The 24,131-nt window shown below is 39.7% G+C and overlaps 1 protein-coding gene across 2 annotated transcripts in view; it reads left to right on the top strand.

The window, feature by feature from the left end:
• rsrc1 (arginine/serine-rich coiled-coil 1) overlaps nucleotides 1–19,526 on the top strand; it is a 153,283-nt gene extending 133,757 nt beyond the window's left edge. For both annotated transcript variants that reach the window (XM_081371025.1, XM_081371026.1), the window contains exons 8-10: nucleotides 12,625–12,731; nucleotides 17,251–17,361; nucleotides 19,051–19,526. In XM_081371025.1, coding sequence (XP_081227151.1) covers nucleotides 12,625–12,731; nucleotides 17,251–17,361; nucleotides 19,051–19,143 — 311 coding nt within the window. In that variant the 3' untranslated portion in view covers nucleotides 19,144–19,526. The remainder of the gene's footprint in view (nucleotides 1–12,624; nucleotides 12,732–17,250; nucleotides 17,362–19,050) is intronic.
• Nucleotides 19,527–24,131: the final 4,605 nt, after the last annotated feature.

Consider the following 24,131-nt stretch of genomic DNA (forward strand, 5'->3'; position numbering starts at 1 on the left):
GGTACTAAGTATAACACACCCGTTGCCATGAAAAACAGAGCGTTGCTATGGACGCAGGATTCTAACCGTAGAGACGGAACGGACTATTTTCTTTAGCGGAAGCAATACAATAATTTTTAAATCAGTAAACTCCTTTTTAAATCAATATTTTGTGTCAAATTATTGATTTATTTGGTGGGTAGCCATGTAATAAGTGGGATAATGTAGAGCGAGGCGGTTGTTATAGCGAATACAACCCCTTCAGGCTGATTCAAGCTCCGCTTCGTGGCTGTATTCGCTATAACAACCGCCTCGCTCTACATTATCCCTTACATATACTTCAGTGCCTTTCAAAAGTTCGGAAATGCCCTAGGTTTCAAAGTGGGGTTTTGGACAATATCGGCATAAATCCTTATAATTTATTGATCAATTCAGTAAAGTAACTTGACATTATCAAGAATTATTTTCTTTTTGATTTCGCACTATTGACAATATATACATATTCGCAGCCCTTCTCAGCTGTGATGACTGATCACTGGATTAAACTTGGCCCACTTTTCTTTTCTTTTTTTACTACAGTACGCAACACCAATTAAAACAGTTTAGATTTTCTATTAATAGGTCTAGTATTTTTTTTTTTTTTTTTAAACAGCCTAAGCTGGTCTTAGCTGGTTAAGTTTCTCAGCCTGATCAGGTTGGTGTTTAGATGGTTTATCCCAGCAAGACCAGCTGAAAAGTGTCTGGAAATCATTGATAACATTGGTATAGTTGCAGCTTGCATCGTGTAAGAATTTTCAAGATCAGGATTGCAGTCTTATAATAATTTGGCCTGTTTAGTAAATCTGGCCCATAGTGTCTAAAACACTAAAGGCGTTTTCAAACACTCCTTGTCCAAACATTGCTTACAGTGTATGATATTACATGTTAAATTAAGAAAATCTGATTTATTTACTTATTTCCCTTTAGGGAACATTTACTGGTCATAGTTTGTAAACCAGTCATTAGTTATTGAATGTTTATTGTGTCTAAAATCTACATGCTAACATACAGTAAACACAGCTTGCTTTTTGAAGCAATAGTGTGTTACTAGACCCAGCTAAAGGTTAAAACACTGCATATTTTTTACATCATCTCACTTAGTGAAATTCATCATTGTAAGCATTATGTAGCTGTAATATTTGAAGTAAAATATGTTTGCATATCTTTCTCTCATTCAAAGCAACTATTTTCCATACTCCAGTGATTAGTTATGCTTGGCTTATAAGCAGTGAATCAGTATTGTGGACACAAGGGAAATAAAATTGGCAGAAAATCAGAGTGAGAAGATTTAATTATCACGCAGAAACCTTTACCGTCGACTGGCCCACTGAACCCAGAAAAGCCTAATCCGCCTGGACATCAGCCTCCTTCTCAGAATTTGTTTCCCATGCTATGCCAAGCAATTACGGTTTTATTGATTTGTTTTATCACTGCAAATTTAAAGTTTTTTTTTTTTTTAAACCATGGTCGTTGAGTTCAACGTAAAGAAAAAAATGGTGCTTTGTGAAATCCTACCCTTCATTCACCTGTATTGACTCTAATATTTAGACATATCATTGACCAGTGTCTACAGCTGGACCATTTCTCCAAACACGTATGCCTTTTCCTGTGCATGATTCAATTAATAGATGATTGACATCCACTCCTCCCCTCTGTAATTGGTGTTGTGCTAGCCAAGAACTGCATCGGACATTTAAAGGTTTTTGTTTGTTTTTTTCATATTCTATAATATGCCCATTTTTAGTTTTTTGACACTTCTCTAAACCCCACGTTATTAACAACACTACTGACCAATCCTACTGTACATTAGCAACCTCGTTCTCAAATTAACATACATAGCATCATTGAGAACACCTACATTGATGTTAAAGTTAATGTTAATAAAGTATGTTAGTTAATGAAGTAATATTGCCATATCCTTGTGGCCGTCGTATAGCACAACAACATTTCAACGACACGAGTTTAAGTCGCAACTTGTGGTCCTTTCCCAATCCCAATCACTCTCCTTTACTGTCCCCTCAAATAAAGACAACAAATAAAACTAAATAAATATGAATAAATAAGTTTAAAAAAAATCTGGAACAATTCTGTTCAATGTTAAATGACATAATTGCTTCAATAACATCCAACCCATGTAAGAATAATAATCCTTCTTCTTTGATCAGTTTTTGACTGCGCTGTTGATCTGCTGAGTAAGAGTGGTAGCCAAGGGAAGTGGAGCTAAACAAAGGATTAATCTGCTTATTTCTAGAGTTGCATTACACTATACGGTCACACAGTTTGACATGTGAAACCCTCTGTGCTCGCAGAGGTTTCGTAGCTCTATTAACAGCTGTCTGTGTGCTTGTGTTATACATGCTCTTTCGGGAGGCTGTTTTTTAGGGTGTCAGGAGTCAGGACAGGGTGGCCCGACCAAACCCCCACACGCATACAGTGTGGCAGCCGTGTTCATGAAGAAACTCTTCTCCTGTCATATGCTGATATGTGAGAAGGTGTGTTTGAGTGTGTAATGTGAGAAAGTGTGTATGTGTTTATGTTGTGGGAACGAGAGGAAATCCTCAGGGTCTAGTGTTGAGAGTTGCATGTGTGTGGTTGGGTCATTTGCACCTCATCAAGTCAGGACTGGTGGTCTCAGACACACACCATAAGCAGAGCCTGATGGGTCAGTCTGTGGTCGGTCAGGCCACCAGTTGTCAGAGGTCCATGAATCAACGTGACCAGTCCTCTATGAAAGCCCCCCCCCCCCAACAACATCCTTTAGCTAGCGTTACAGTATTTAAATCATGCTATCTGTGATCCACTCACCAGACTGGGGATGAGCTGACAGAGAACTGACCAAGTGTGTCGCACACGTCCTGAAAAGTGAAGCCAAAGCCTTTTGATCGCCCCCTGGTGTCTGGCTGCAGTATAGGTCATAAACTTCGCCCTCTCCATGTAATCGAATGGGACGCGAGCCATACTACTAAGTCCAATTACACTTTATTCTTGAAGATGTTTTTTGTCATTTTATCATGCTGACGTATGTTGAAGTATTCATTTTTACCAGTTTGGTTTTAGTTAGTTATTTGATGGAAACGGGGTGTAACGTCATGATTGATGTGTTTGGGAATGATACCACGGCTCCACCTCCGGATCACAACTGCGCAGACTCAGGCTCGGGAACAGTGTGGGGACAAACTGGGTCCTCCCTAAAATCGGGTCTCCGTTAGGACCCCCAAGCGATCCCATTGGCTCAAATTACTTTTAATAGTACTCTCTTTTGCGCCTGATTACAATTCCTACAAAAACATGTTATGATAAAAGTTGTTTTAACTATGGTATAATTACCATTAATGACTGTATTAGTTAGCTTATGTACTAACATAGCATACGATACAGATTAGCCTGATAGCTTAGTTTATACATGCAGTTGCACTTAACCTATATGTGTTCACAATCATCTTTAATGTAATTAAGTGTTCAATTAAGTGTAAAAAGAACAATGTAATGTTCAATTATTAACTTAATATGCTATTATTATTATTATTATTATTATTATTATTTCTTTTTTATTGTATTATTATTATTATTAATAGTATTATTGTTTTTATGTAGTTAGAATTTATCATTAACTGATAGTTGATGGAGATCCGATTTCACGGAAGAACCTGATTTGTCATGACACCATTACTGGGATATTTTGGCTTCATTTTTCTACATTGGAAAGAAGTGGAGACACATCGTCCACCTTTTTATTTTATTTTTATTTTTTTTATTTTTTTTTACAGTCTACAGAGAAAGAAACATCACCAAACACACTATATAAAAGGCATAGCTAAATGTAACATTTATTATGATAATACATTTATGTGATTTTTTCATTTATTTTTTAAGTTTGCTTAAGTTAAGTGAGTTAAGTGAACTACTTTCTCCAATTATAATAGTTATGTTCTTGTTAATAAATGATAAATAAAATCTATAACTTGCTGTATTTCACTTCTGCTGAAAAATCAATTTAATAGAGGCATCAGTATCAGACACTTGCCTTCATTCACAGTAATGAGTAAAAAGATGGCATTAAACAAATATTTAAAATACTATCTGTATGAGCTTTTCACATTAATTTGGAGATTAACACATTCAATTGGAGAATGTAATTACAAGTTTTAATGGTAGGTGCGATAAATGACAGAAACCTGTGTGATTGATTAGTTATTTTTTAATCGATTGAATGCCTTATTAACAGAGGAATCGACAGTTGCTGTATGTTTTGTTCTATTCAACTCTCAGAAACAGTGAAATCAGACTTTTGTAATTTTCTCTTAATAAAGCAGAGTGCAAGGTTGTAAAATCCTCGTGGGTTATTTGCCCAAGACAGAGGTCACCGGGGCACTGTTGTTAATTAGCCAAATGAGTCCGCTCGCATTGTGGCCGTGACCTTCTCTGCAGTCAATTACATGAGTTACACTACAGCTCTGTGAAGTAATGCTGATCATAAATATCTGTGATCTGATTTGTTTGTCTCGCTGATAAGAGTAAATGAGAGTTACAGCCTTGACGTAAAGCTTCGGTCTCGTGAATGGAGAGGCTCTTAGTCTGCAAATCTTGCTGTTTTATGTCTGATTACATCATTTGTGTTTTAAAGGCTAGCTCCAATTACGTAATTAGTCAGTTGGGTGTTTCCTTCATTATAGAGATGTTTGTGACAGAGCTGCTGACCAGCAAAACCTCCCAGTGCTGCAGTTTATGTGCCTTCCAGGTTCCTTCATTCTCTTTCATCTTGTTGTTCATGTTCATGTGACATTTGTTTGGCTGTATCTCTCTCTCTCTCTCTCTCTCTCTCTCTCTCTCTCTCTCTCTCTCTCTCTCTCTCTCTCTCTCTCTCTCTCTCTCTCTCTTTCTCTCTCTCACACAAACACGCACACACACACAAAGTAAACAGCCTTTGCTTTCTCATTATGGATCATGACATTATTAGATGCTGTTTTCCATTGTGCATTTGTATTTGCATTGACATGAACTGTTATAACAAAGTATGATTATGAATTATGGATACAATAGCAGTAACTAATGTTTAAAGGGTTAGTTCACCCAAAAATGTAAATTCTGTCAGTAATTACTCACCCTCATGTTGTTTCAACCCCGTAAGACTTTCGTTCATCTTCTGAACACAAATTAAGATATTTTTGATGAAATCTGAGAGCTGGCTCACTCCTCCATATGCTTCTATGTAATCGATATCTGTCAGAAAAGTTAGTAAAGACATTGTTAAAATAGTCCAAGTGACTACAGTGGCTCTACCTTAAGTTTATCAAGCGACGAGAATACTTTGTGTAAAAAAAAAATAAAAAAATAAAAAAATAAAGTAACGACTTTATACAACTATTCATTTTCTTCTGTGTGGGCCTCTGACGTGAGTTCAGTTTTAATGTTGTTTATGTGTCTATGTGGTGTTTTTAATATGCTTTAAGACAAACCATGTGTAAATTCATAAGTCGACACCATTGCTGAGTATTTTCTCCTTAAAACTGCAGTGAACCAAAGACAGTCTCAAAAACACACTTTGAAATCGCTGGTGTTTCTGACGTCACAAACTACCTTGTAACCAATCAGATCAACGTGTGATCGTCAACCAGTGGATCTCTGAGCTGAGTGAGTGAGTGGAGGCGGGGCTCATTTGCATATTCATAGAACCACGCATACTAAATGAGGCAAGGGTGTAGAGTTACCATCAAGATATTTTAAGGCATGAAAAAAATATCATTATGGTAATCAGAGATGAGTTTTAAGGGATAAACTGATTTAACCTTAAACACTGTTGAATGCGAGTGAAAACCCAGCTCACTTACAGATCATCATTTCAAGTCAGGGTTTGGTTTGTATGTGATTGAATGTGATTTGTGGATCACTTGCAAGCATGAGAGGTCTGCTTTATCACAGTCAATGCAATGAAGCAAATGTGATATGCAGGAATTATCAAATCAACAGAATAATGAGCCAATCATATGAACTTTCATCTGTATTTAGAGTTTTTGAAAATGCTTTAAACACTATTCGAACACATATTGATCATATATATTTCTTTTTTCTTTTGCACTGTCGATATTTCACTGCTTCCTCATGCATCCATGTAACATGAGGTGTTGTACAGAACTGATCCGCAGGTATAATAGTGCAGTAGTGCAGTTTTACAAGGAATGGCTCAATTATTTGATGAGTAATGGGGATTTAATGATTTACCTTTAAATTAGGCATTAAACATCAAATACATCTCGAATTAAAGTTGTAATTCGTGCTGGAAGCATCAGCCATCAGTGATATTGATAAAACCTCCACAAACCAATAATGCTTCAGATGCTGTAATGACTTCTCCCTTGTATTTAATACAAAACTATATGCTGAAACTGTTGCTGTTTCGAATAGGAAAAGAAAGAAACGTCGTGTAGGATCATTATCAAAGTTTCTGAAGAATTTAGTTGCTAGCTTTTCCGTGTTTGCATCATTGCAGTCTGATGTGTTTAGTTTGAAGCGTCATTATGGGACTATAGGTTTTGGGGTCAGCTTCCTTTGTGAGCCGATCATACGTACAGTACATCTATTAGAGAGACTATTCCTGAGGAAATCCTCTGTCCTACAGCTAAACCCATTGGATTGCAGAGCATAATTCTCTCCATCTCACACTGCTTTAGACCCGTGGGGACATTAGCGGCATCTGGCATCAGCCAACATCAGCGAGAGAGAATTCACTTAGATGACCCACATCAAGTGAGACGCATATCATATCGCTCGAGAACCTTTTTATTTGGCCCGTTTGTGGAGTGCGATCTGCTCCGAACATGGATTGAGTGCATGTTACTAGGAGGAGACATTGGCCATGATTGCAAACTCTCTTTGTTCATTGAGATCTCATTTGTCAAGGCCGAGAGCCGAGAGGGTATTAGTTAGTTAGCAAATATTGACATGCCACTTTGTTCGGGGAACTATCAATTGAAATCAGCAAATCAATGCTCCTAATAGCTGCTCATTACGCACTTGATGCATTTTCAGTGTTCGCATCAGCTTTGCCGGTCAATGCAGTCAAAAACTATTACTTGACCAGCAGCCAGACACGTTTCTCACCCAAAGCCTTCAGTAGCTTTGGATATGGAAATCTCTCTATCTTTTAGGTGGTTGTTTTGTAGCTTAAATTAGACTCTTAAATGAGTATATCTCACTGACATGATTATTTAAATAGAATTAATGGAAGATTTTGCTGTCACACACTGTGATTAAGTTAGCGCAATGACCTTTCATCTAGGTTTCTTTTGTGCGTACGATGCGAATCACAAAGGCTTGAACGAAACCACATTTTCTCTTCCTATCGTCGGCAGCACTCACACAAAGTCAAGCAGCATTCGTCGAGAGAGGATCTTTATTTAGACACCAGATCTTCCCAGATAAATAAAGACAGTGTTAATGGAAGAGGGGCGAGTCGGATGCGTGTCAGGGGTTTGCCCAGATAAATCATTAGATGGAAGGTTATTGGAAATGCAGGGAGATAAAAGACTGAAGAAGCCAGTAATTGCCTTAAAGATCAGACTACAAAGCATTAGCCTGGCTTTTACAAGGCCAGTCGGCAACAAAAGAGTCGTAATTTATGAGCTCAGCGTAAAAGAATAGCATAATTGCATTAAAAATTAATGCTAATGAGGTCTAAAATGGGGAAGGTGGTTATTATGAAAGTTTGTATTCATCTTCTTTGGCCTGAATGATGGCTAGTGGCTTGATTAATGGCTTAATTTCTATCAATTAGCCGGGCCAAAAATAAATAAATAAATCTATCCACAGAGACGAGGCTAAATTGAGTATTGAATTACATATCCTATCCCGATGCTGAGAGGGGGGCCGGATTACCATAGGGGGAAAGTCTGTGTGTTTAACGGTTGGTTCAACTTTTTGCGTGTTCGGAAGTGCACATTGATGGAAATGTGTATGTATACTGGATGTAAATTCATTTATTTTATGTGATCTGTGTTGATTTATATCAGTGGTTCTCAACTTGGCGGCTGGGTTTGGTTGGGGGTGTCAATATTTACTACTTTTTTTTTTTTTTTTGGTCATGTAAATTAATACAGTTTTATAATAAAACTCCATGGGCGTTTTATAACGACACCATTCTCCACAATATTTTATTGGGTAGAAATTGTGAGTAAAAATATAAATGGGATATATAAATAAAATTTATTTGTATTATACAAACGACCTTTTGAATATTGAAGTCAAGTCACCTTTATTTATTTAGTGCTTTTTACAATGCAGATTATTTCAAGCAGCTTTACAGTGATAATAATGCAACAAACTTTGTTTCTGCTGTACAGCAGATCTAGAAGAAAGTTGCGTCACAGTCCAGCTTAAGTAAGTTCAGTGATTGTTCATTTTTGTTGTAAAAAAGTTATTTGTGAGCAATGTTTTGGCTGAGCAAACACATAAACACAGCTGTGCCAGTGCTTGTGAGAGGTCCTATATAGATATATAGATATTGTGTGTGTGTTTTGTTTTATTGCAAGCGCTCTCGCACTCGTCTCTATGGACTTTTCATTCTCAGTCAGTGCAGTGCCATCATTAGGTCTTGTTTTCCTTGTTCATGACATTCAAAAGCACCTTTGAATCTGTGGCCGTTTGAGACCGTCCACCTGATGATGGGCAGTTTCTGCTTTAATTATTCCATCAGTGATGAGAGCTGTTGTAATTTTGCTCATGGAAGTAAGGCATTCAATTATGGGAATTAATGGGGCTCCGTGAGTTCTGCGTTCACTTTCCTCTGGTATCCTCGATGAACGCTCTCCTGCAGGACCTTGAGTTGTTGAACATCGCCCTCTTGTGGTCTTCTGCTGCCACATATGCACAGCGAGCAGTCCTGCCTTCTGAAGAGGATCATTTCTTTGATTTGGAGGTGGAGAAACAGCTATTATGAGACAGTATTAAGGGCATTTAATCATGCTGGATATTTTGCTGGTGTTAGTTGTTCCTTGTTTTTACAAATCTTGGCTTGTTTTCAATTTATTCACATCCAAATCTACATTTATTCAGGTTAAAAAAACAACAGTAACAGCCAACCAATCATCAGCTGAATCCGTTTAGGCCTTGGGCAACAAGGATGGGGGAAAAACATACTTCAGTATAACAAAATCACATGTCATCTCTCTTTTTCTGTGGTTAAGACTGCTATAAGGCTTGCGTAATGCAGCGACAAGGGACTCTAAATTAATTTTGTGGATAATGTGTCAATATTAAATGTCAACTTTGACCTGGCCTTGTGCTGATCATGTCTGGCAGAGATGTCTCTCCGACAGCGCTATCGATTTTCTGCTATCCGCCCGGTACGGGCCCCTCTCTCAAAGTCCATTATTTTTGATTTTCCTATGAAATACATATCTTTCCTCACTGACATCTGACAAACAGCATATGGAAGTCATTTTATCTACCAATAATGTGTTTGTCAAAAAGTATGAGGCATTAATGGAATTCCGGGCCAAGGATAGGTTGTCACTGATATATCTGGGTGGGCTTGTGTGTTTGTGTCTATGTATCAGTCATTAAGATGTTCAGTACACACACACACACAGGAGGGGTAATAAGTGTGTGATTGAGAGCCAGTGGACTGCTGTCGTCTTCAGGACAGAATGTAGACTTCTCGAGGATATTGCACCTCTGTTTTGCCTTATGCTCAAGTATGTTTTTTTATTATGAAATGTGTTTTCTCAATGTATGGACACACGCATACATGCCTGAAAAGTAAATACATCAGTAAATAGTTTGGGCTCATTTTACTGCAAGTTTGTTTCTCAGAGCATGTTTGCTGTGGCATCAGAAGTTATAACTATGTCTATAAGTATGTTACTCGAATGAGAAGCTCGATATTCATTAGAATCAGCATTTTAGTTTTCTCTGTCGACATTATCCAACTGTTTACCAAGAAAGAATGACAGTGCTACAGTGTTTAAGTTATGTTCATAAGCCGTATTATAAGACAAACACTAGAACCTGTGTGTGTGTGTGTGTGTGTGTGTGTGTGTGTGTGTGTGTGTGTGTGTGTGTGTGTGTGTGTGTGTGTGTGTGTGTGTGTGTGTGTGTGTGTGTGTGTGTGTGTGTGTGTGTGTGTGTGTGAGCGAACGAACGAGTGTTTCTGCTAACAGAGAGAAAACCTGAGCAAATATTCATTTATTCATTAAACGAGCAGAGCGAGAAGATGTGTTGTGACAGTCGCTCCCTGGCAGTTAATGGATTAAATTAATTCCTCTCATTAGCACAGGGATCTCTCTCTCTCTCTCTCTCTCTCTCTCTCTCTCTCTCTCTCTCTCTCTCTCTCTCTCTCTCTCTCTCTCTCTCTCTCTCTCTCTCTCTCTCTCTCTCTCTCTCTCTCTCTCTCTCTCTCTCTCTCTCTCTCTCTCTCTCTCTCTCTCTCTCTCTCTCTCTCTCTCTCTCTCTCTCTCTCTCTCTCTCTGCGTGCGTGTGTGTGTTTGTGCGCTAGAGCGTTCTTTCTGCCTAATAGTGTTTGTTTATGAGCATTTTCATGCATATGAGTGGAGAGAGATTAAATTGTTGGTGAATTTGAGTATCAGTAGTACATTGTGTTTTATGATTTAGAAATGTCTTAATTTAGCAAAATCACACAAACAAACAACAAGAGCACTTCTGGTGTTCTGACTATCAGCAATCACAGTTTATATTCAGTCTGACAGCATGATTTCCAGATTTATATTGCTTTAATACAAGAAACAAGAAGTTAATATGGAGTAGCTTAAGTTTTAGACACAATTTAGCTAGTTATGTTTGTCTATTCATGGAAATAATTCCAAACAAAGTCCCGGCAGGTCTTTAGTTCATATCAGTACTCCCAACCACCAGAGGGCGTCAACGACTGACAGCCAATAGCTTGACCAGCAATGAGTGTGTGCTGTGTTGCAATTATGCAGGGAATATTAATCATTGGCATATGTATCTCTTAATATAAATATTAGTAGAACTTGATTTGAATATACATCAAATACCAACCAGAATAAGAGCCTGTGATACTATAATTCATTAATATTCAAGCATTATTTTGCTCGGAAAGACAGCATACAGTGCATGCTTGGAAAAACAAGCTCTACTGTACGTCTTCTAGACCATATGGCTGTTTTTTTTTTTTTTTTTTCGTTTTTTTTTTTTTTTTTTTCTGATGACTTCTCATTGACCAGCATCCACTTCAGACTCTTGGAGAAGAAGAATTAAAGAGCTACAGACTGGACAGCACAACTTGTTGGATTTTTACTAGTCAGTTCACATAGAAATAATGTGTTGTGTTCAGTTTATTGTTAGACTAAGTTAAGTTTACAAACCAATTTTAGATCATTTAAAGTTAAAAACCGTTGAACCTCGTGCATGAAGACACAGTGGTTATTTAAATATTTTGTGATGTTAATGATTTATATGAAAACAATTAATCACTATACAAGGTGAATAAGGTTCTGTGTGCATACTTACAAAGCATAAATGATTGTATTAATGTAAAATGAATCATAAACTGAATGTATTCAGAATCAAAACTTTGACATTTGCAGGATATGTTGCGTCGTCCGTCAGCTGGTCTGATGTCGCTTCAATGCTGTAATGAATATGATCATCACCCACTTTCAATTTCAATAAGCAGGAGATATTCTTTACTCTAAACAAATAACCTGACTGTACAGGGAGTCTTCGGACCCACGAGCTGTGTTTGGTTGGGGAACCTTTACTTTATTTACTATAGATCAGCGTATATATACTGTATATACACCATCTTCTGAGAGCAACATTTCTGACTCTTAACTCCCAGAGCTTTCAGGCTACATCCACAGTCTGTGCTGACTTCTGTACAGCATGTTTCCTAACTCATCTATTTTCATGTAATCTGTGATCAGTTCCGGTTATACATCCGTCTTGGTTTTACACTGAAATTAATCAAATTAAATTAATTACTTTAACTCTAATATCAACAGTCCATTGTACTTAATAGGATAAAGTTGAACAAAATCTGATTATTTTAAAGCTGAATGAGTTGCAGCAGATTTCTTGTTCCCAGCATGCTTTTTGTCAGACTGTATAAGGAGAATAAAGGTTGAAATGAAGTGTTATTTTGTGGGTTTTGCATAAGATAAATAAAGGCGGAAATAATGCTAATATTTAATGTTCTGATGTGTTTGTTGGATTTGAGTTGTGGCAGCTTAACACAACATATGCTTTGTCAAACCAACACCAGTGATGTGTGTGTGTGTGTGTTTTTTTTTTTTTTTTTTTTTTTTAACAAGCTTTCATTTTGGTTTCTCTGCCTTTTTCCCAATATTCTATTTTGTCCTCCATTGTGTGTGTTCTTGCTTGTTTAGATGTAGTATGCTGTTCTTTTGCTGGAGTCTGGTGGTACTGACATACTGAACCTGGGCACAATCAGGACAAAACCATTGTTTTCACGTGTCATGAACAAACATGCACTACCAGCTCAACAGTATCCAGCAGACAGAGACGAATCCATCAGCGTGATGTTTTTCAGTTTCTGTGGCTTGTGACCAGTTGACCTGCCCAGCTGACCTCTCGTCTGTCCACTCACCGTTCTGTTTTCTGTTCTTCTAGAGGAATTATCTCTCGCGGAGCAGGTGAGGAGGATAAAGGATATCGAGGCCATTGAGGATGACTCCTTTGTTCCTCAGGCTTTCAAATCATCTCGGGACGCCACCAAGGTACATCTCTCGCTCTCTCCCTCCCTATTCTTTTTGCCTTCCGTCTCATATCTATATATTCTTTTATTTGATTTCCTTTCGCCGAGTTATGTAGCGTTTGTCTGCAGATGAAATGATTCCCATTAAATTCCGTTTGCTCTGTCCACTTGAGCTCGGGCTCCTGAAAAGCATGTGCCCGTTGGTGGGCCGCACCGGGCCTCGTTCACTCTCTCCACAGACAGCTTTACTGAATCTGGTCCCGCCAGCATTCACATTCACCGCTCAAATTAGATTACTAACAAATGCTCACAGATCTCTGTGGTCTGAGACAAAAGGTGACAGTTGAAATGAGCCCGTATGATAGATTATAGCCCAGAAGGGCCAGGAGGCTCTCTCGAGCTGATCTCAGATCTGTCTGTGCAGACTTCAGTGCTCCACTGAGATTTACTGAACTGATGCTAGACCAGCACTTAACATTACTTTACCTGCATGCTTTTTTTTTCTTTCTGAATGATGTACAAACAGCTCTGGAGATGGAGCAATAAAAGCTCCATCTAAATAAAATGGAGGACATTCTTTGGACTAACACGAATACACACAGCCACACAATAACACACATTTGATTCTTTCAATAATTTCCATTAGATGTAATTGGATGCTCTCAGCTATACTCTCACTTAACAGAGCATGGATGTTAGAGACAGGAATCTGGTAGGTCTGTGCTGGATACAGATGCTTTCTGCAAGAGTTATGATTATACTGATAGAATCCATGAACAAGGTCAATCCCCTTGGACTAACCTGTAGAGAAGTGTTTGCTCAACTTAACTCTGGTTCAAGAATGACTCATTATGGGGTTCAAACCCTCAACCTTTCAGCTGCACCTACTAATTCCAGTTTAAATGGGTCAATCAAATTTAAACTTATCTCTTGAGATAAAATAGCTCATTGAACTCACTTCCTTCTCAGTCCAAAATGAGCATTATTAAAACCTGAAAAAGGTGCAAAAACCTTTTAACGTCTGCTACTTACTGATGTCAGACAGATCTTTAACTCACCCACATTTAAACATCAGCAATGGCTAATGGGTGAACAAAACCTTGTTGCTGCCGAATCATCATGCAGTCTTTCCAAACCGTTATTGAAGGGGATGCCGAAAACAGCAGCATAAATCATGTTTTTATCAGTCTGATAGTTCACACAAAGATGAAAATTCACTTTCTCATGTCATTCCGAACCTGTGTCTTACTTTCTTCTGTGGAACATGAAAGAAGATATTTTGAGAAACTAAGACTGTTTGGGTCACCAACAAATCTGAATTTTCATTTTTCATTTTTAGCTCTAACCCTTAACAATGCACCCGAAAACAAGCTAATCATGGTGTTCAGACTTACAGTTTCACTGGGGGCGGAGCTAAAGTCTGCAGGCCACCGGCCCTTCAGGACTGCAGCTGATGAGCCCTGCTTTAACGGGTCTAAATTATGACTATTTTTGGCACCGAAAAACAGTGTACCTCTGTACGATAGCATTTCTTTTTAATTAAAGGTAGGGTAGGCAATTGCGGAGAGGCTAGCAATAGCAAGCTAGCTGTGAAAGCATAATCCCACCCTCCCTTCAGAGCGTCTCCAAAGCCACGCCTCCTTCAAAACTCATGAACGGCCACAAATTACCTCATGTCTCAAAGCACATAACATTACAAAAATAATGAATGTAAAGAGCACTGTACCACCTGACAACTGCAGATTAATATCAGCGTTGATAGTGTTGAAATAGTAGCACATAAATCTGAGCCTGAGGACGTGAACAGCTCCAGGTAAAACATCACGGGTTGCAGTCTCGTAGTTACTGTTAGGACCAGGGATGTAGTGGAGGCTAAACACACGTAAATGCCGTTTTCGGAAAAATTCGGAAATAGCGTTTACCCACCTCCAAAGTGCGTTTATCCACCTCTAAAGTGCGTTTATCCACCTCTAAATTGCGTTTATCCACCTCTAAATTTCACGTTATTTGAGCGGACTTTGCTTTTCCAGTGCGTGATCGCCGATCAGTACATGATTCGAGCATTTGGGCCGTTAACGACAGAGCAGAACACGCAGCGCAAACACGGAGCGGAAAAGACACGCTCGTGAAGTTACTAAAAAAGCTGCGCGAGAATGAAACCTGATCACTGAACACGGAGGGTTGGGACGGCATATTTTCGGCCTTTTCAATAGCAGCCACAAAAGGAAATCATTAAAACAAGGCAAAAAAAAGTTTTATTTTTTTTATTCATTACAGGCAGCTGGTTTAATGTAGGGAGCATGTCGAAACCCAACTGTACAAGAGATTCAGAGGGAATCAAGCCTGCACCAGGTTAAAGACTTTTCCCTCTACAGGGAAACACTGATCCACATTTTTCTGACATATTATAGACCAAACAACTAATTGATTAATCGAGAAAATATTCAACAGATTAATCGACTATGAAAATAATCCCTAATCATTATGTACAAGTGCATTGCATTGGAAGCCCTGGATATAAGCCTCCCTCTCTATCTCTCTTAAATATTTTTGTTTTCTCATTTAGTAAACTTTATAGATTTCAACCATATTATTCCTTCTTGAGTCTCTTTAACAAGAACTTAAGATTAATGTATGAATTGAATAGTGATTGTTTGACCTACAGTATGATGAGGGAACAACCATTGATACCTGTAACGAGGTATGTTGTTACGGGAAGAAGGAGGCGGGAACCGGCGAACATTCAACATATTTTAATAAATAAATCCACAAATACAAAAATGAAAATAAAAGCCAGCAGCCCCTCACGGACGACTGCTGGCAACACAAACCAAAAACAAAACATCAACTAAAACACAGGCCTGTCCTCTCTCGCTCTTCACTGTCGTCGCTCCTCCTTTATGCCTCCGCTCCTCCGTGAGAGATGCGAGACCGGTGCGTCTCACAGGTGTAGCTCATCATAATTACGCCACCGGCCTCGCGCCGTCCTCCCACGGCCCTCGGCCTCGTCCTGCTCGCCACATACCCCCATCGCCCCTCGCAGGCCGGGGGGTACCACCGAGGCTGCGCCTACTCCCCCCCCCCCCCTCCCCGGGGGGACCGATCACGGCGGCTGCGGTACCCGGGGGTATGGACAGACGAGGCGAGAGTACAGGAGACGGAAGCATGAGGAGCGACAGAGACGAGAGAGGGGAGAGAGAAAAAAAAAAACAACAACAACAACAAAAAAAAAAAAAAAAAAAAAAAAACTTGATCCGGTTCCCACAACGCGCTGCCATCCGGCCCGCCACCCGCTGGGCGATCTTCTCCGCGGTGCCTGGCGGTGACGCTGGATAGACCTCGGTGGACGGCACGACACTCCTCCGCCGCCTGGTGGACGGCGACGGCTCCTCCAGGTTCGGGCAGTCGGCAGGAGTCCCCCGTTCCCTGCTCCTCCCCGTCATGGCGGATGGCAGCAGGCTCCGGCCCACGGCGAACGGCGACGACTCCTCCGCTCCCTACCGGACGGCAGCCGCCCCTCCAGCACCCAGGCGGCCAGCAGCGAGCTCGTCCGTCCCCCCGGCAACTCACTCCAGCGCACCGCCTCGAGCGTCCATGGCGACGGAAACTGCCCGCCATGCTCGATGGCACCGCGGATTCCCAACAGCGGCAAGGGCTCTTTGACAGCGCGTTCCTCCTCCTTCCCGGGTTTCGGCACCAGTGTAACGAGGTATGTTGTTACGGGAAGAAGGAGGCGGGAACCGGCGAACATTCAACATATTTTAATAAATAAATCCACAAATACAAAAATGAAAATAAAAGCCAGCAGCCCCTCACGGACGACTGCTGGCAACACAAACCAAAAACAAAACATCAACTAAAACACAGGCCTGTCCTCTCTCGCTCTTCACTGTCGTCGCTCCTCCTTTATGCCTCCGCTCCTCCGTGAGAGATGCGAGACCGGTGCGTCTCACAGGTGTAGCTCATCATAATTACGCCACCGGCCTCGCGCCGTCCTCCCACGGCCCTCGGCCTCGTCCTGCTCGCCACAATACCCTTGGTAGTTCCATCAAATGATGTCATCAGGATACACATACACCGGTTGGCAGAGGCCCACCTTACTTGGTGACCACGTCGTGGTCCACCAGAATTTATAGTTTACCCACCTCTTTTTTTACCACTACACCTCTGGTTAGGATGTGGTGTGAACACAGCATAAGCTCATTGTTTAAGTTCAGGAGGAACTGTAAAAGGCTGATGTTGGTTTGTGGCTCTCAGTGTCTGTCTAGCCTCATGAAACACGCTGACAGACCGAATGCAATGATTGGATGAACACGTTTAGGTCCTGAGACTTCAAAAGAAGATATATGTACATGTTTTAATATTTAGACCTTTTATTATTGAGTTTCAACCAGAATAACAGAAAGTGTTTATAAAAAATGCCTACCCCACCCTTAAACAACTTGCAGAATAGGTGTTTTGAATGTTTGGGACGATGGAAACATGAGAGCTCTGTGTGATTTCTCAGGGTTGTTGTAAAAGACATAACCGTTAATTCACAGGTGACTGAAGCTTCAGAGATCAAGAAAGAGGCCGAGACAATGAAAGAGGAAGTCCCCGTTCTGCCCATCTCCATCACATACAACGACAGCAACAGCCTGGCTCACCCCAACGTAAGAGTGTGTTTCTTGTGTGTGCCTACTTGTCCAGATTAAAAATAGTACTTAAAAAAAAAAAAAAAAAAAAGTTTTACATCAGATAAGACATTTGTGTCATAGGCCTTACATCCCAAGTTACAATAAGCCCCCCAAAAGGCCTCCAATCAATAATTCTCTGCTCCCAATACTCATTCCCCTCCACCCTTGTAGAAATTGCCTATTTCAGAAGCTCCTCTTCCTGACAACCCACACAGGGCCCTTCTTATGCACCCTCAGTAATATTTGCAGACAGAATTTCCTATGAAAGTGCGCTCCATCTCTCTCACTCGGCAAACTGGGTTATGTGTGACGGATGCAGATGAGCTCGACAGGCTGATCTATTGCAGCAATATGCCCAAGGCGAGAGAGCCCTGATCACCAGTAATGATTCAATCATTTAGCCACCACCACTTACTGTATCTACTGTAATTTCAAACTCGTTATCTGCGCTTCGCTAGGTGCGTTGAGAGTCAGAGGAGGCTCGTTGTCGTGTCGCAGAATCGCCTACGAAGAGATAACCAGGCGACATACACCCTCAGTCTATTAGCGCTGCTCAGCACGTGTTTCCCAGTCACACACAGACCCCGCAATGAGTGCTACGGGCGGACCCTAACCCGATGTAAATCACACGCTTCTAATGCGCACGCAGCGGGATGGAAGTGATCAGTCTTTCCCAAGCACAGATTTGATTTCATGCCTCTCGTGTTTTTTGGATGAAGGAAATGAGTGATGAGTGTTGGAGAAGAATCCGGAACTTCCAAACTTAAGGAACTCATAAGCACAACTAATGCGGGAATCACTCAAATTCTCCCTTTATGCTGACATCCGAATCAACCGCGTGTATTACCCTGTCTGATGTGTTTATGATGCAATACCATTTACACTTCCTCCAAATCTAATCGCAGCTGTGATTGTCCTATATTAAGCCGACCGAGACAATTAGAGAGCAGACTTGGAATCCATTAGAAACCAATAGGAAAGATTTGTTTCAAGGATTACTTGCATTTTAGATGTATAACATCAGTAGACCGTGGCCAGATCCAGACATTGTCTCACTTCTGAGGGGAGCAAACACACATGCAGACAGTTGTAGATCCGATCTCAATGACATTCTCCTGCGTGGATGTATGAGGACTCCGGGTCATTCTCTTGTACTTCACAGATAGGGATGATAATACACAATTTATTATGCATTTCTAATCCAATATATAATTATTTTCAGTTCAGAAATAAGAGATCTTCGATGTACTTGAATCATCGCTTCATTTACATTTATCCTCTCGACTAATCATAACAACATTGACACACATTTATATTTCCTGTTGTCCTGCCTCATGTAGACACCAGTCTCGAAACGATCCCTGTGATACGATCCCTGTCTAAAAGCAATGTATTTCAGAATCAGAATCATCCATTGCACAGCTGTGAAAGAAGATTAAGCAGAAAAAAACTAGAATATATTACAAATAATTTTTCATTCTTCATTTCTGAGGAAAAAGTCTGAGAAAAAAGTTTGTATTCTCTCACCTGTAGGTGGATGATTCAGATGTTGTCAGTTTCTGTGGTGATGCTGTACGATGGACAGAGTAGTAAAGTGCCTTAGAAGTTCATTGCACTTTAATAGTCTAAATGACTTGAACTGAACTGGCTCTCACTCTCTTGCAGTTGTTCATGGATAAGGAGGAGGCAGAGAGGTTGTGGTTGAACAGACTGGTTTCTCTGCGTCAGGAGAGGCTCATGGGAAGTCCGGTGTCCTGATGACATCCAGCTTCTTCAGACCTCCAAACCAATGCGGATGAGAACATAGGTTTAGCCTCTGGAACTCCAACATCTCTCAGAAAGGAGCAAGTGCACCTCCTGCTGGTTTCTGCGTGAAATATCTTCCCAAATTGAATTCGGCATGTGCTTATTCTGAATCTTTGCTGGTTTGTTAGTGTTATTTTATACTAACTGATAATGATGGTAGTTTTAGTTGTTGTTTTTTACACATGCTTTTGTCCTCTAGCTCTTTTTTTTTTTATGTTTTAAGCAGACACCCTTCTCATCAACATGAATGTATGTCAATTGTATGTAGTGTGTGCTAGTTTTTTATTTTATTTTTTTCCTTTTTCAAAATAAATGATCTTGTAATTCTTGGACAGAACTTGTGTTGTGGTCGTTAAACAGTTTAAAACTTGACCAGTTCAAAGTGCAGCCAGTTATACAAACTCCTTTTACTACAGAACGGCCACATGCAAACCTTTTGAGGATTCACTGTACACTACAGAGCCTGAGTTTTTTTTTACTAGTGAAATTAATGAAACTTCATACATATCAGAGACTCAAGAAAAGACAGTTAGGACATGAGCTCATGAAGGGTTTCCATTACAAACAGACTGTATTAGGAACCAGTCTAAAGGCAGAAGACAAGCAGCTGCAGTTTACTCTCCTTTTACTCTTAATACTGATATTGTCATATGATATGTGAAAATTTGTAACAATGCATCTCTTGCTCAGTTGTGTTGGATTTATACATGCATATTTCGACGGTTTATATTGATGTATCCTCATATCCACGCACCCTCGATCCCTAACGGTGGTTGATGAACGAGAAGTGCCCTCAGGTGCTGTGTGTCACGGGGGTTTCGGCAAGGATGGGTTTGAGCAGGGTCTAGTTGCAGTGGTAAAACTTTAATTAACAATAACTCAAATGAACAAACACTCAGGAGAGAGATCAGGACGCAGGAACAGAACAACCACTAAACAAGATGCATACTAATAGACATAAGAACAGACAATGAACTGAACGGAGAGAGTATATACCGAACACAGACTGAATGAGTGAATTAACAAGGGCAGGTGGACACTTGATATTTCCTAGTGTGTGTAACAGACACACACTAGGAAACTAGTTCAACTAAGGAAAAGAAGAAATAAACAGAGGGACTGGGAACACACAAAACTAAATCAAAATAGAGCATAAACCTGACTGGATGTCACTTCATTCTGCAACCCTTCATTTTCATCAGTGCCTTTGTAACTCACCATCAGGAGAGATGCCATTCAGAATAAAACTACAACATATAAACATATGAAGAGTTCAGATGCAAAAGCCTCCAAGTGCCATCTGAAATGATTTCAAGAAGGAAGACGCCAGAAAAGACGCACAACTTAAGTAGCGCTGTGCCCGATGAAAACAACACGGAAATGAGTCTGTCGCATAAACAACCTGTATTGTGTTTGATGGTTGTGTAAATATGAGACATACCGTGTCCGTGAACTGTTCGCCTCACCTCAGAAGACTTGACGTTAAAACTCAATAGACCTTTCTCACAACTTCCGTATTTGTGACCGGAAATACGCAATCGTCGTGGTAATCTACTTCCTTCGCAGTCAAGGCAACATAAACAAATGGCGCAAGCAACTAGCAAGAGCTATTGACACGCTAATGATGTGTAATTTTAGTTAACAGTTCAGTAACAGTTAGCCTCGCTCTCTACTTACCTTTCAACTTAAAATTCAAAATAACTCACAATTTCCTGCATAGTCCTTTTATTTCAGCTCAAAATATCTTACATTGGGTGTCTTTGTGGACCTCTTGTGTGGAAAAATTATATTTGATATTTGATATTGGAAAATGATAAATGATACATGATATTTCATGACTTTTGCCACTAGATGGCCTTATAGCTCTATATGGAGCAAATGATGTGTTTCCTCTGGGTCCTAAGGTCAGTTCTTCAGTATGCATTCAGATACACATGTAGATATTATAATTAAAAAATAATTTTTGGGTAAAGTTTTAGCATTTTTTGTTTGAATTTTGAGAATTGAGAAAGTTTTTTTTTGTGTACTGAAGCATTCCATTCATTCCTATGGGGATCAAATTGACCCACGAGGGAAGGATTTGTAGCTTTTTTAAATTTTAACCACAAAACTCCTCGAATCCATCACATTTTTCTTTGGCGTGCATTCATGGTAAGTGTTCGACAAAGGTCCTGAGGTCTTGTTTCATGTTAAAATGAAACATCTCAAAATGTGAGATAAATGCCTGTGGCCTGTTGCACAATAATAGGTGGCTAAATCCAAAATCGAAATCCAAATTTTTTACTTTTTACTTTTAAAATTTACTTTTTGAGAGCCTGATTAAAAAAAAAAAAGTCTCACCATTAAAATCCATGTTACAAGCACGCAATTATAATGTTCACATTATAATTTTATGTAGCCTATTTGACAGACTTGTGTTGCACATGTTGCACTGAACCATATTTTCCTTTTTGAAAGTGATTCCAATCAGATTTCACGCAATTTAAAACTATCATGTTGAACAGTCTCTATCATCTGTCCACATGTTTCCGGCAGTGAGGTGGGGTGGAGAGTGACGTCACAGCTCCCGAATTAAATTTGTTATATCTGCGAAAGGAAAACAGATATAGTGTTTGTTTTAACGGCACAAACCAGCACAAACGAATGACACCGGTTTGGAGCAATTTGAAGGACATGGGGTGGACAGTGACGTCACACAACTCAAAAAAATTATGTTCAATATCTCAACCAACACAAAGGTTCATTTTTGCGGCACAAATCTGCACAAACGAATGGCATAGTTTTGGAAATTATTTTGTTTTATGGGGTGCCAACTTCACGGAGGTAGACAACCGTGAAGTGAAAAGTGAAGCCCAAAGTCAAGATCACTGATGAGTTCAATAGTCATTTTAATCCCATCATATCTGGTCGACAATTGCGGTTCACGATTATGATCTATTTTAATGTCATGAAGATGATTTGTGTTATAAATCACTTGTTTGGTCATGAAACTCTAGATGGCGCAGGCTTGACAAGTAATCTGTAAGCAATCGCATAATTTCCTACACGGCACAAGCTGATTGGCCGCTGCTGCTTGGCCGCTGCTGCTTCTGCAGCCAATGACCTTGCTTGCTCAATATTTAAATAGAAATTCACAGAAGAAGAAAAGATTTGCTTTATTAGCGGGTGGATATTCAAGCCCAGTGTGAATGTTTCATAGGAATCCACTGTTTCTGTTCAAAGTCTTCATGCACCAAACATTTGTTTCTCACCTGAAATGTAGGCTTTGTTCTTCAGTATCATGATGTTTCATTCTGCAGGATCTGGATCTCTCATGTTCTCACTGTCCTCTCCATCCACATGCTTTCTGCTAGTTCTGTCAAAACACAAACAAGTTTTATTTCCAACAGACAAGATGCGAGAAATAATAAATATTTCAGATTCTGCATTAAGAATAATTAAATGTTTTAAAAAAAGAATAATAAAAATAAAAAATGTAAACTAGCGCAGCAACAACTAATTAATGATATTCATGAAAATAATCAACCAAACTGTTTTTTCTTCTTTTTTTTCCACTGTATGACTATCTAGTCAGTTTACAGAATACCACATTGCCTGTTTAAGAGTCTGGGTCTCATTCTCGATAGCACACTATACTTCAAAACTCATATTAATAATAGTATGCATAGTCTACTGCATACTTTCACTTGTGTAACATTCATTGTATCCGTCCTTCCCTCACAATGGGCCTCATTTATCAAAATAACATAGAAACAACTGCAGAAATCACCTTATGATTGATCGAATGATCGTACGTTGATAAACGTGCTGGCTGAAAACAATCGTCATTTGAATATCACGCCCCTAAATATTGACGGCTTAGAAGAGTTTAGGCCTTGGAGAAACATAACCCGGCCAAGAACAGGAAGTAATCTCGTGAAAGAGAAATTGATCTTACTCCAAAAACACCCGTTAACCTTGTAATTGCATACAATAACATTAATTTATATATATATATTAAACACTGGTAAATAAAACTAAACATTTCCAAACATTATAAACAATAGCCTAGGCTAGTTTAGTTCCCCTCACTCCACAACAAATCCCACTTCTGTCAGGTCCATTAAGTCAAGAACACACATGACAATAAAAATGATTTAGGAAAATTTTTATTGAATAAATTGCAATTCAAGTTGATAAATTCTGAATTAAATTTGACGGTATGGCTCTGTTCAGGGAGTCCTCTGACCTTTCATGAGCACCATGAAATAGCAGAGAGTCAGAGGACAGCAGCAGCATTAGGGAACGCTCACACAGTTTAGGACTGGGAGAGCTGGGACGATGACAGAAAAGCAAATGCCACGTTATACACGACAAGGAGGAGCTGGGGATGTGGCGGGCTGCAAGAAGCTAGCATCAGCAGTTAGGAGCGAACTGAATCTGTTTAAAGAGGGCGCCTTGTTTATATCGTAGCCATTAGCAGCGAGGGGAGTTGAACAGCTGATGAGACCGTGTTGTTGGCCAATAGCGTTAGCAGCGTCTTGACTACCTGGCCTGCCAGAACTGACGCTTGCGCTTAATTTGTGGTATTTTTAATGTGTCGCAGACACCCATCTATTCTAATTTAGTTTTCATTTGACATTCTAATCTTAACGGTTAATGATCGATTGAGCTTTGGTTGTCGATCAGTAAAATAATCTACATGAACAAAATGCCTTCATTACAATTCCCCAGCAGATTTACTATGTTGCACGTAATTCACGATTACTCAAAAAACAGTCTAGGTTAACTATAGACCCGATAGTCCGGCTAGACAAAGACAAAATAACCTTGAATTTGCAAAAATAACTTGCGAGATGTATGATATTCCATCGTGTAAGTGAAGTCAACAGTGATTACAAGGTGTTTGGTTTCATTTTTTTTTTTACATGTTCTATGCAAGGCTGGATTGTTAGTACCCC

This window comes from Scardinius erythrophthalmus (genome assembly GCF_964197995.2).
Source record: "Scardinius erythrophthalmus genome assembly, chromosome: 7".
Taxonomy (NCBI): Eukaryota; Metazoa; Chordata; class Actinopteri; order Cypriniformes; family Leuciscidae; genus Scardinius; species Scardinius erythrophthalmus.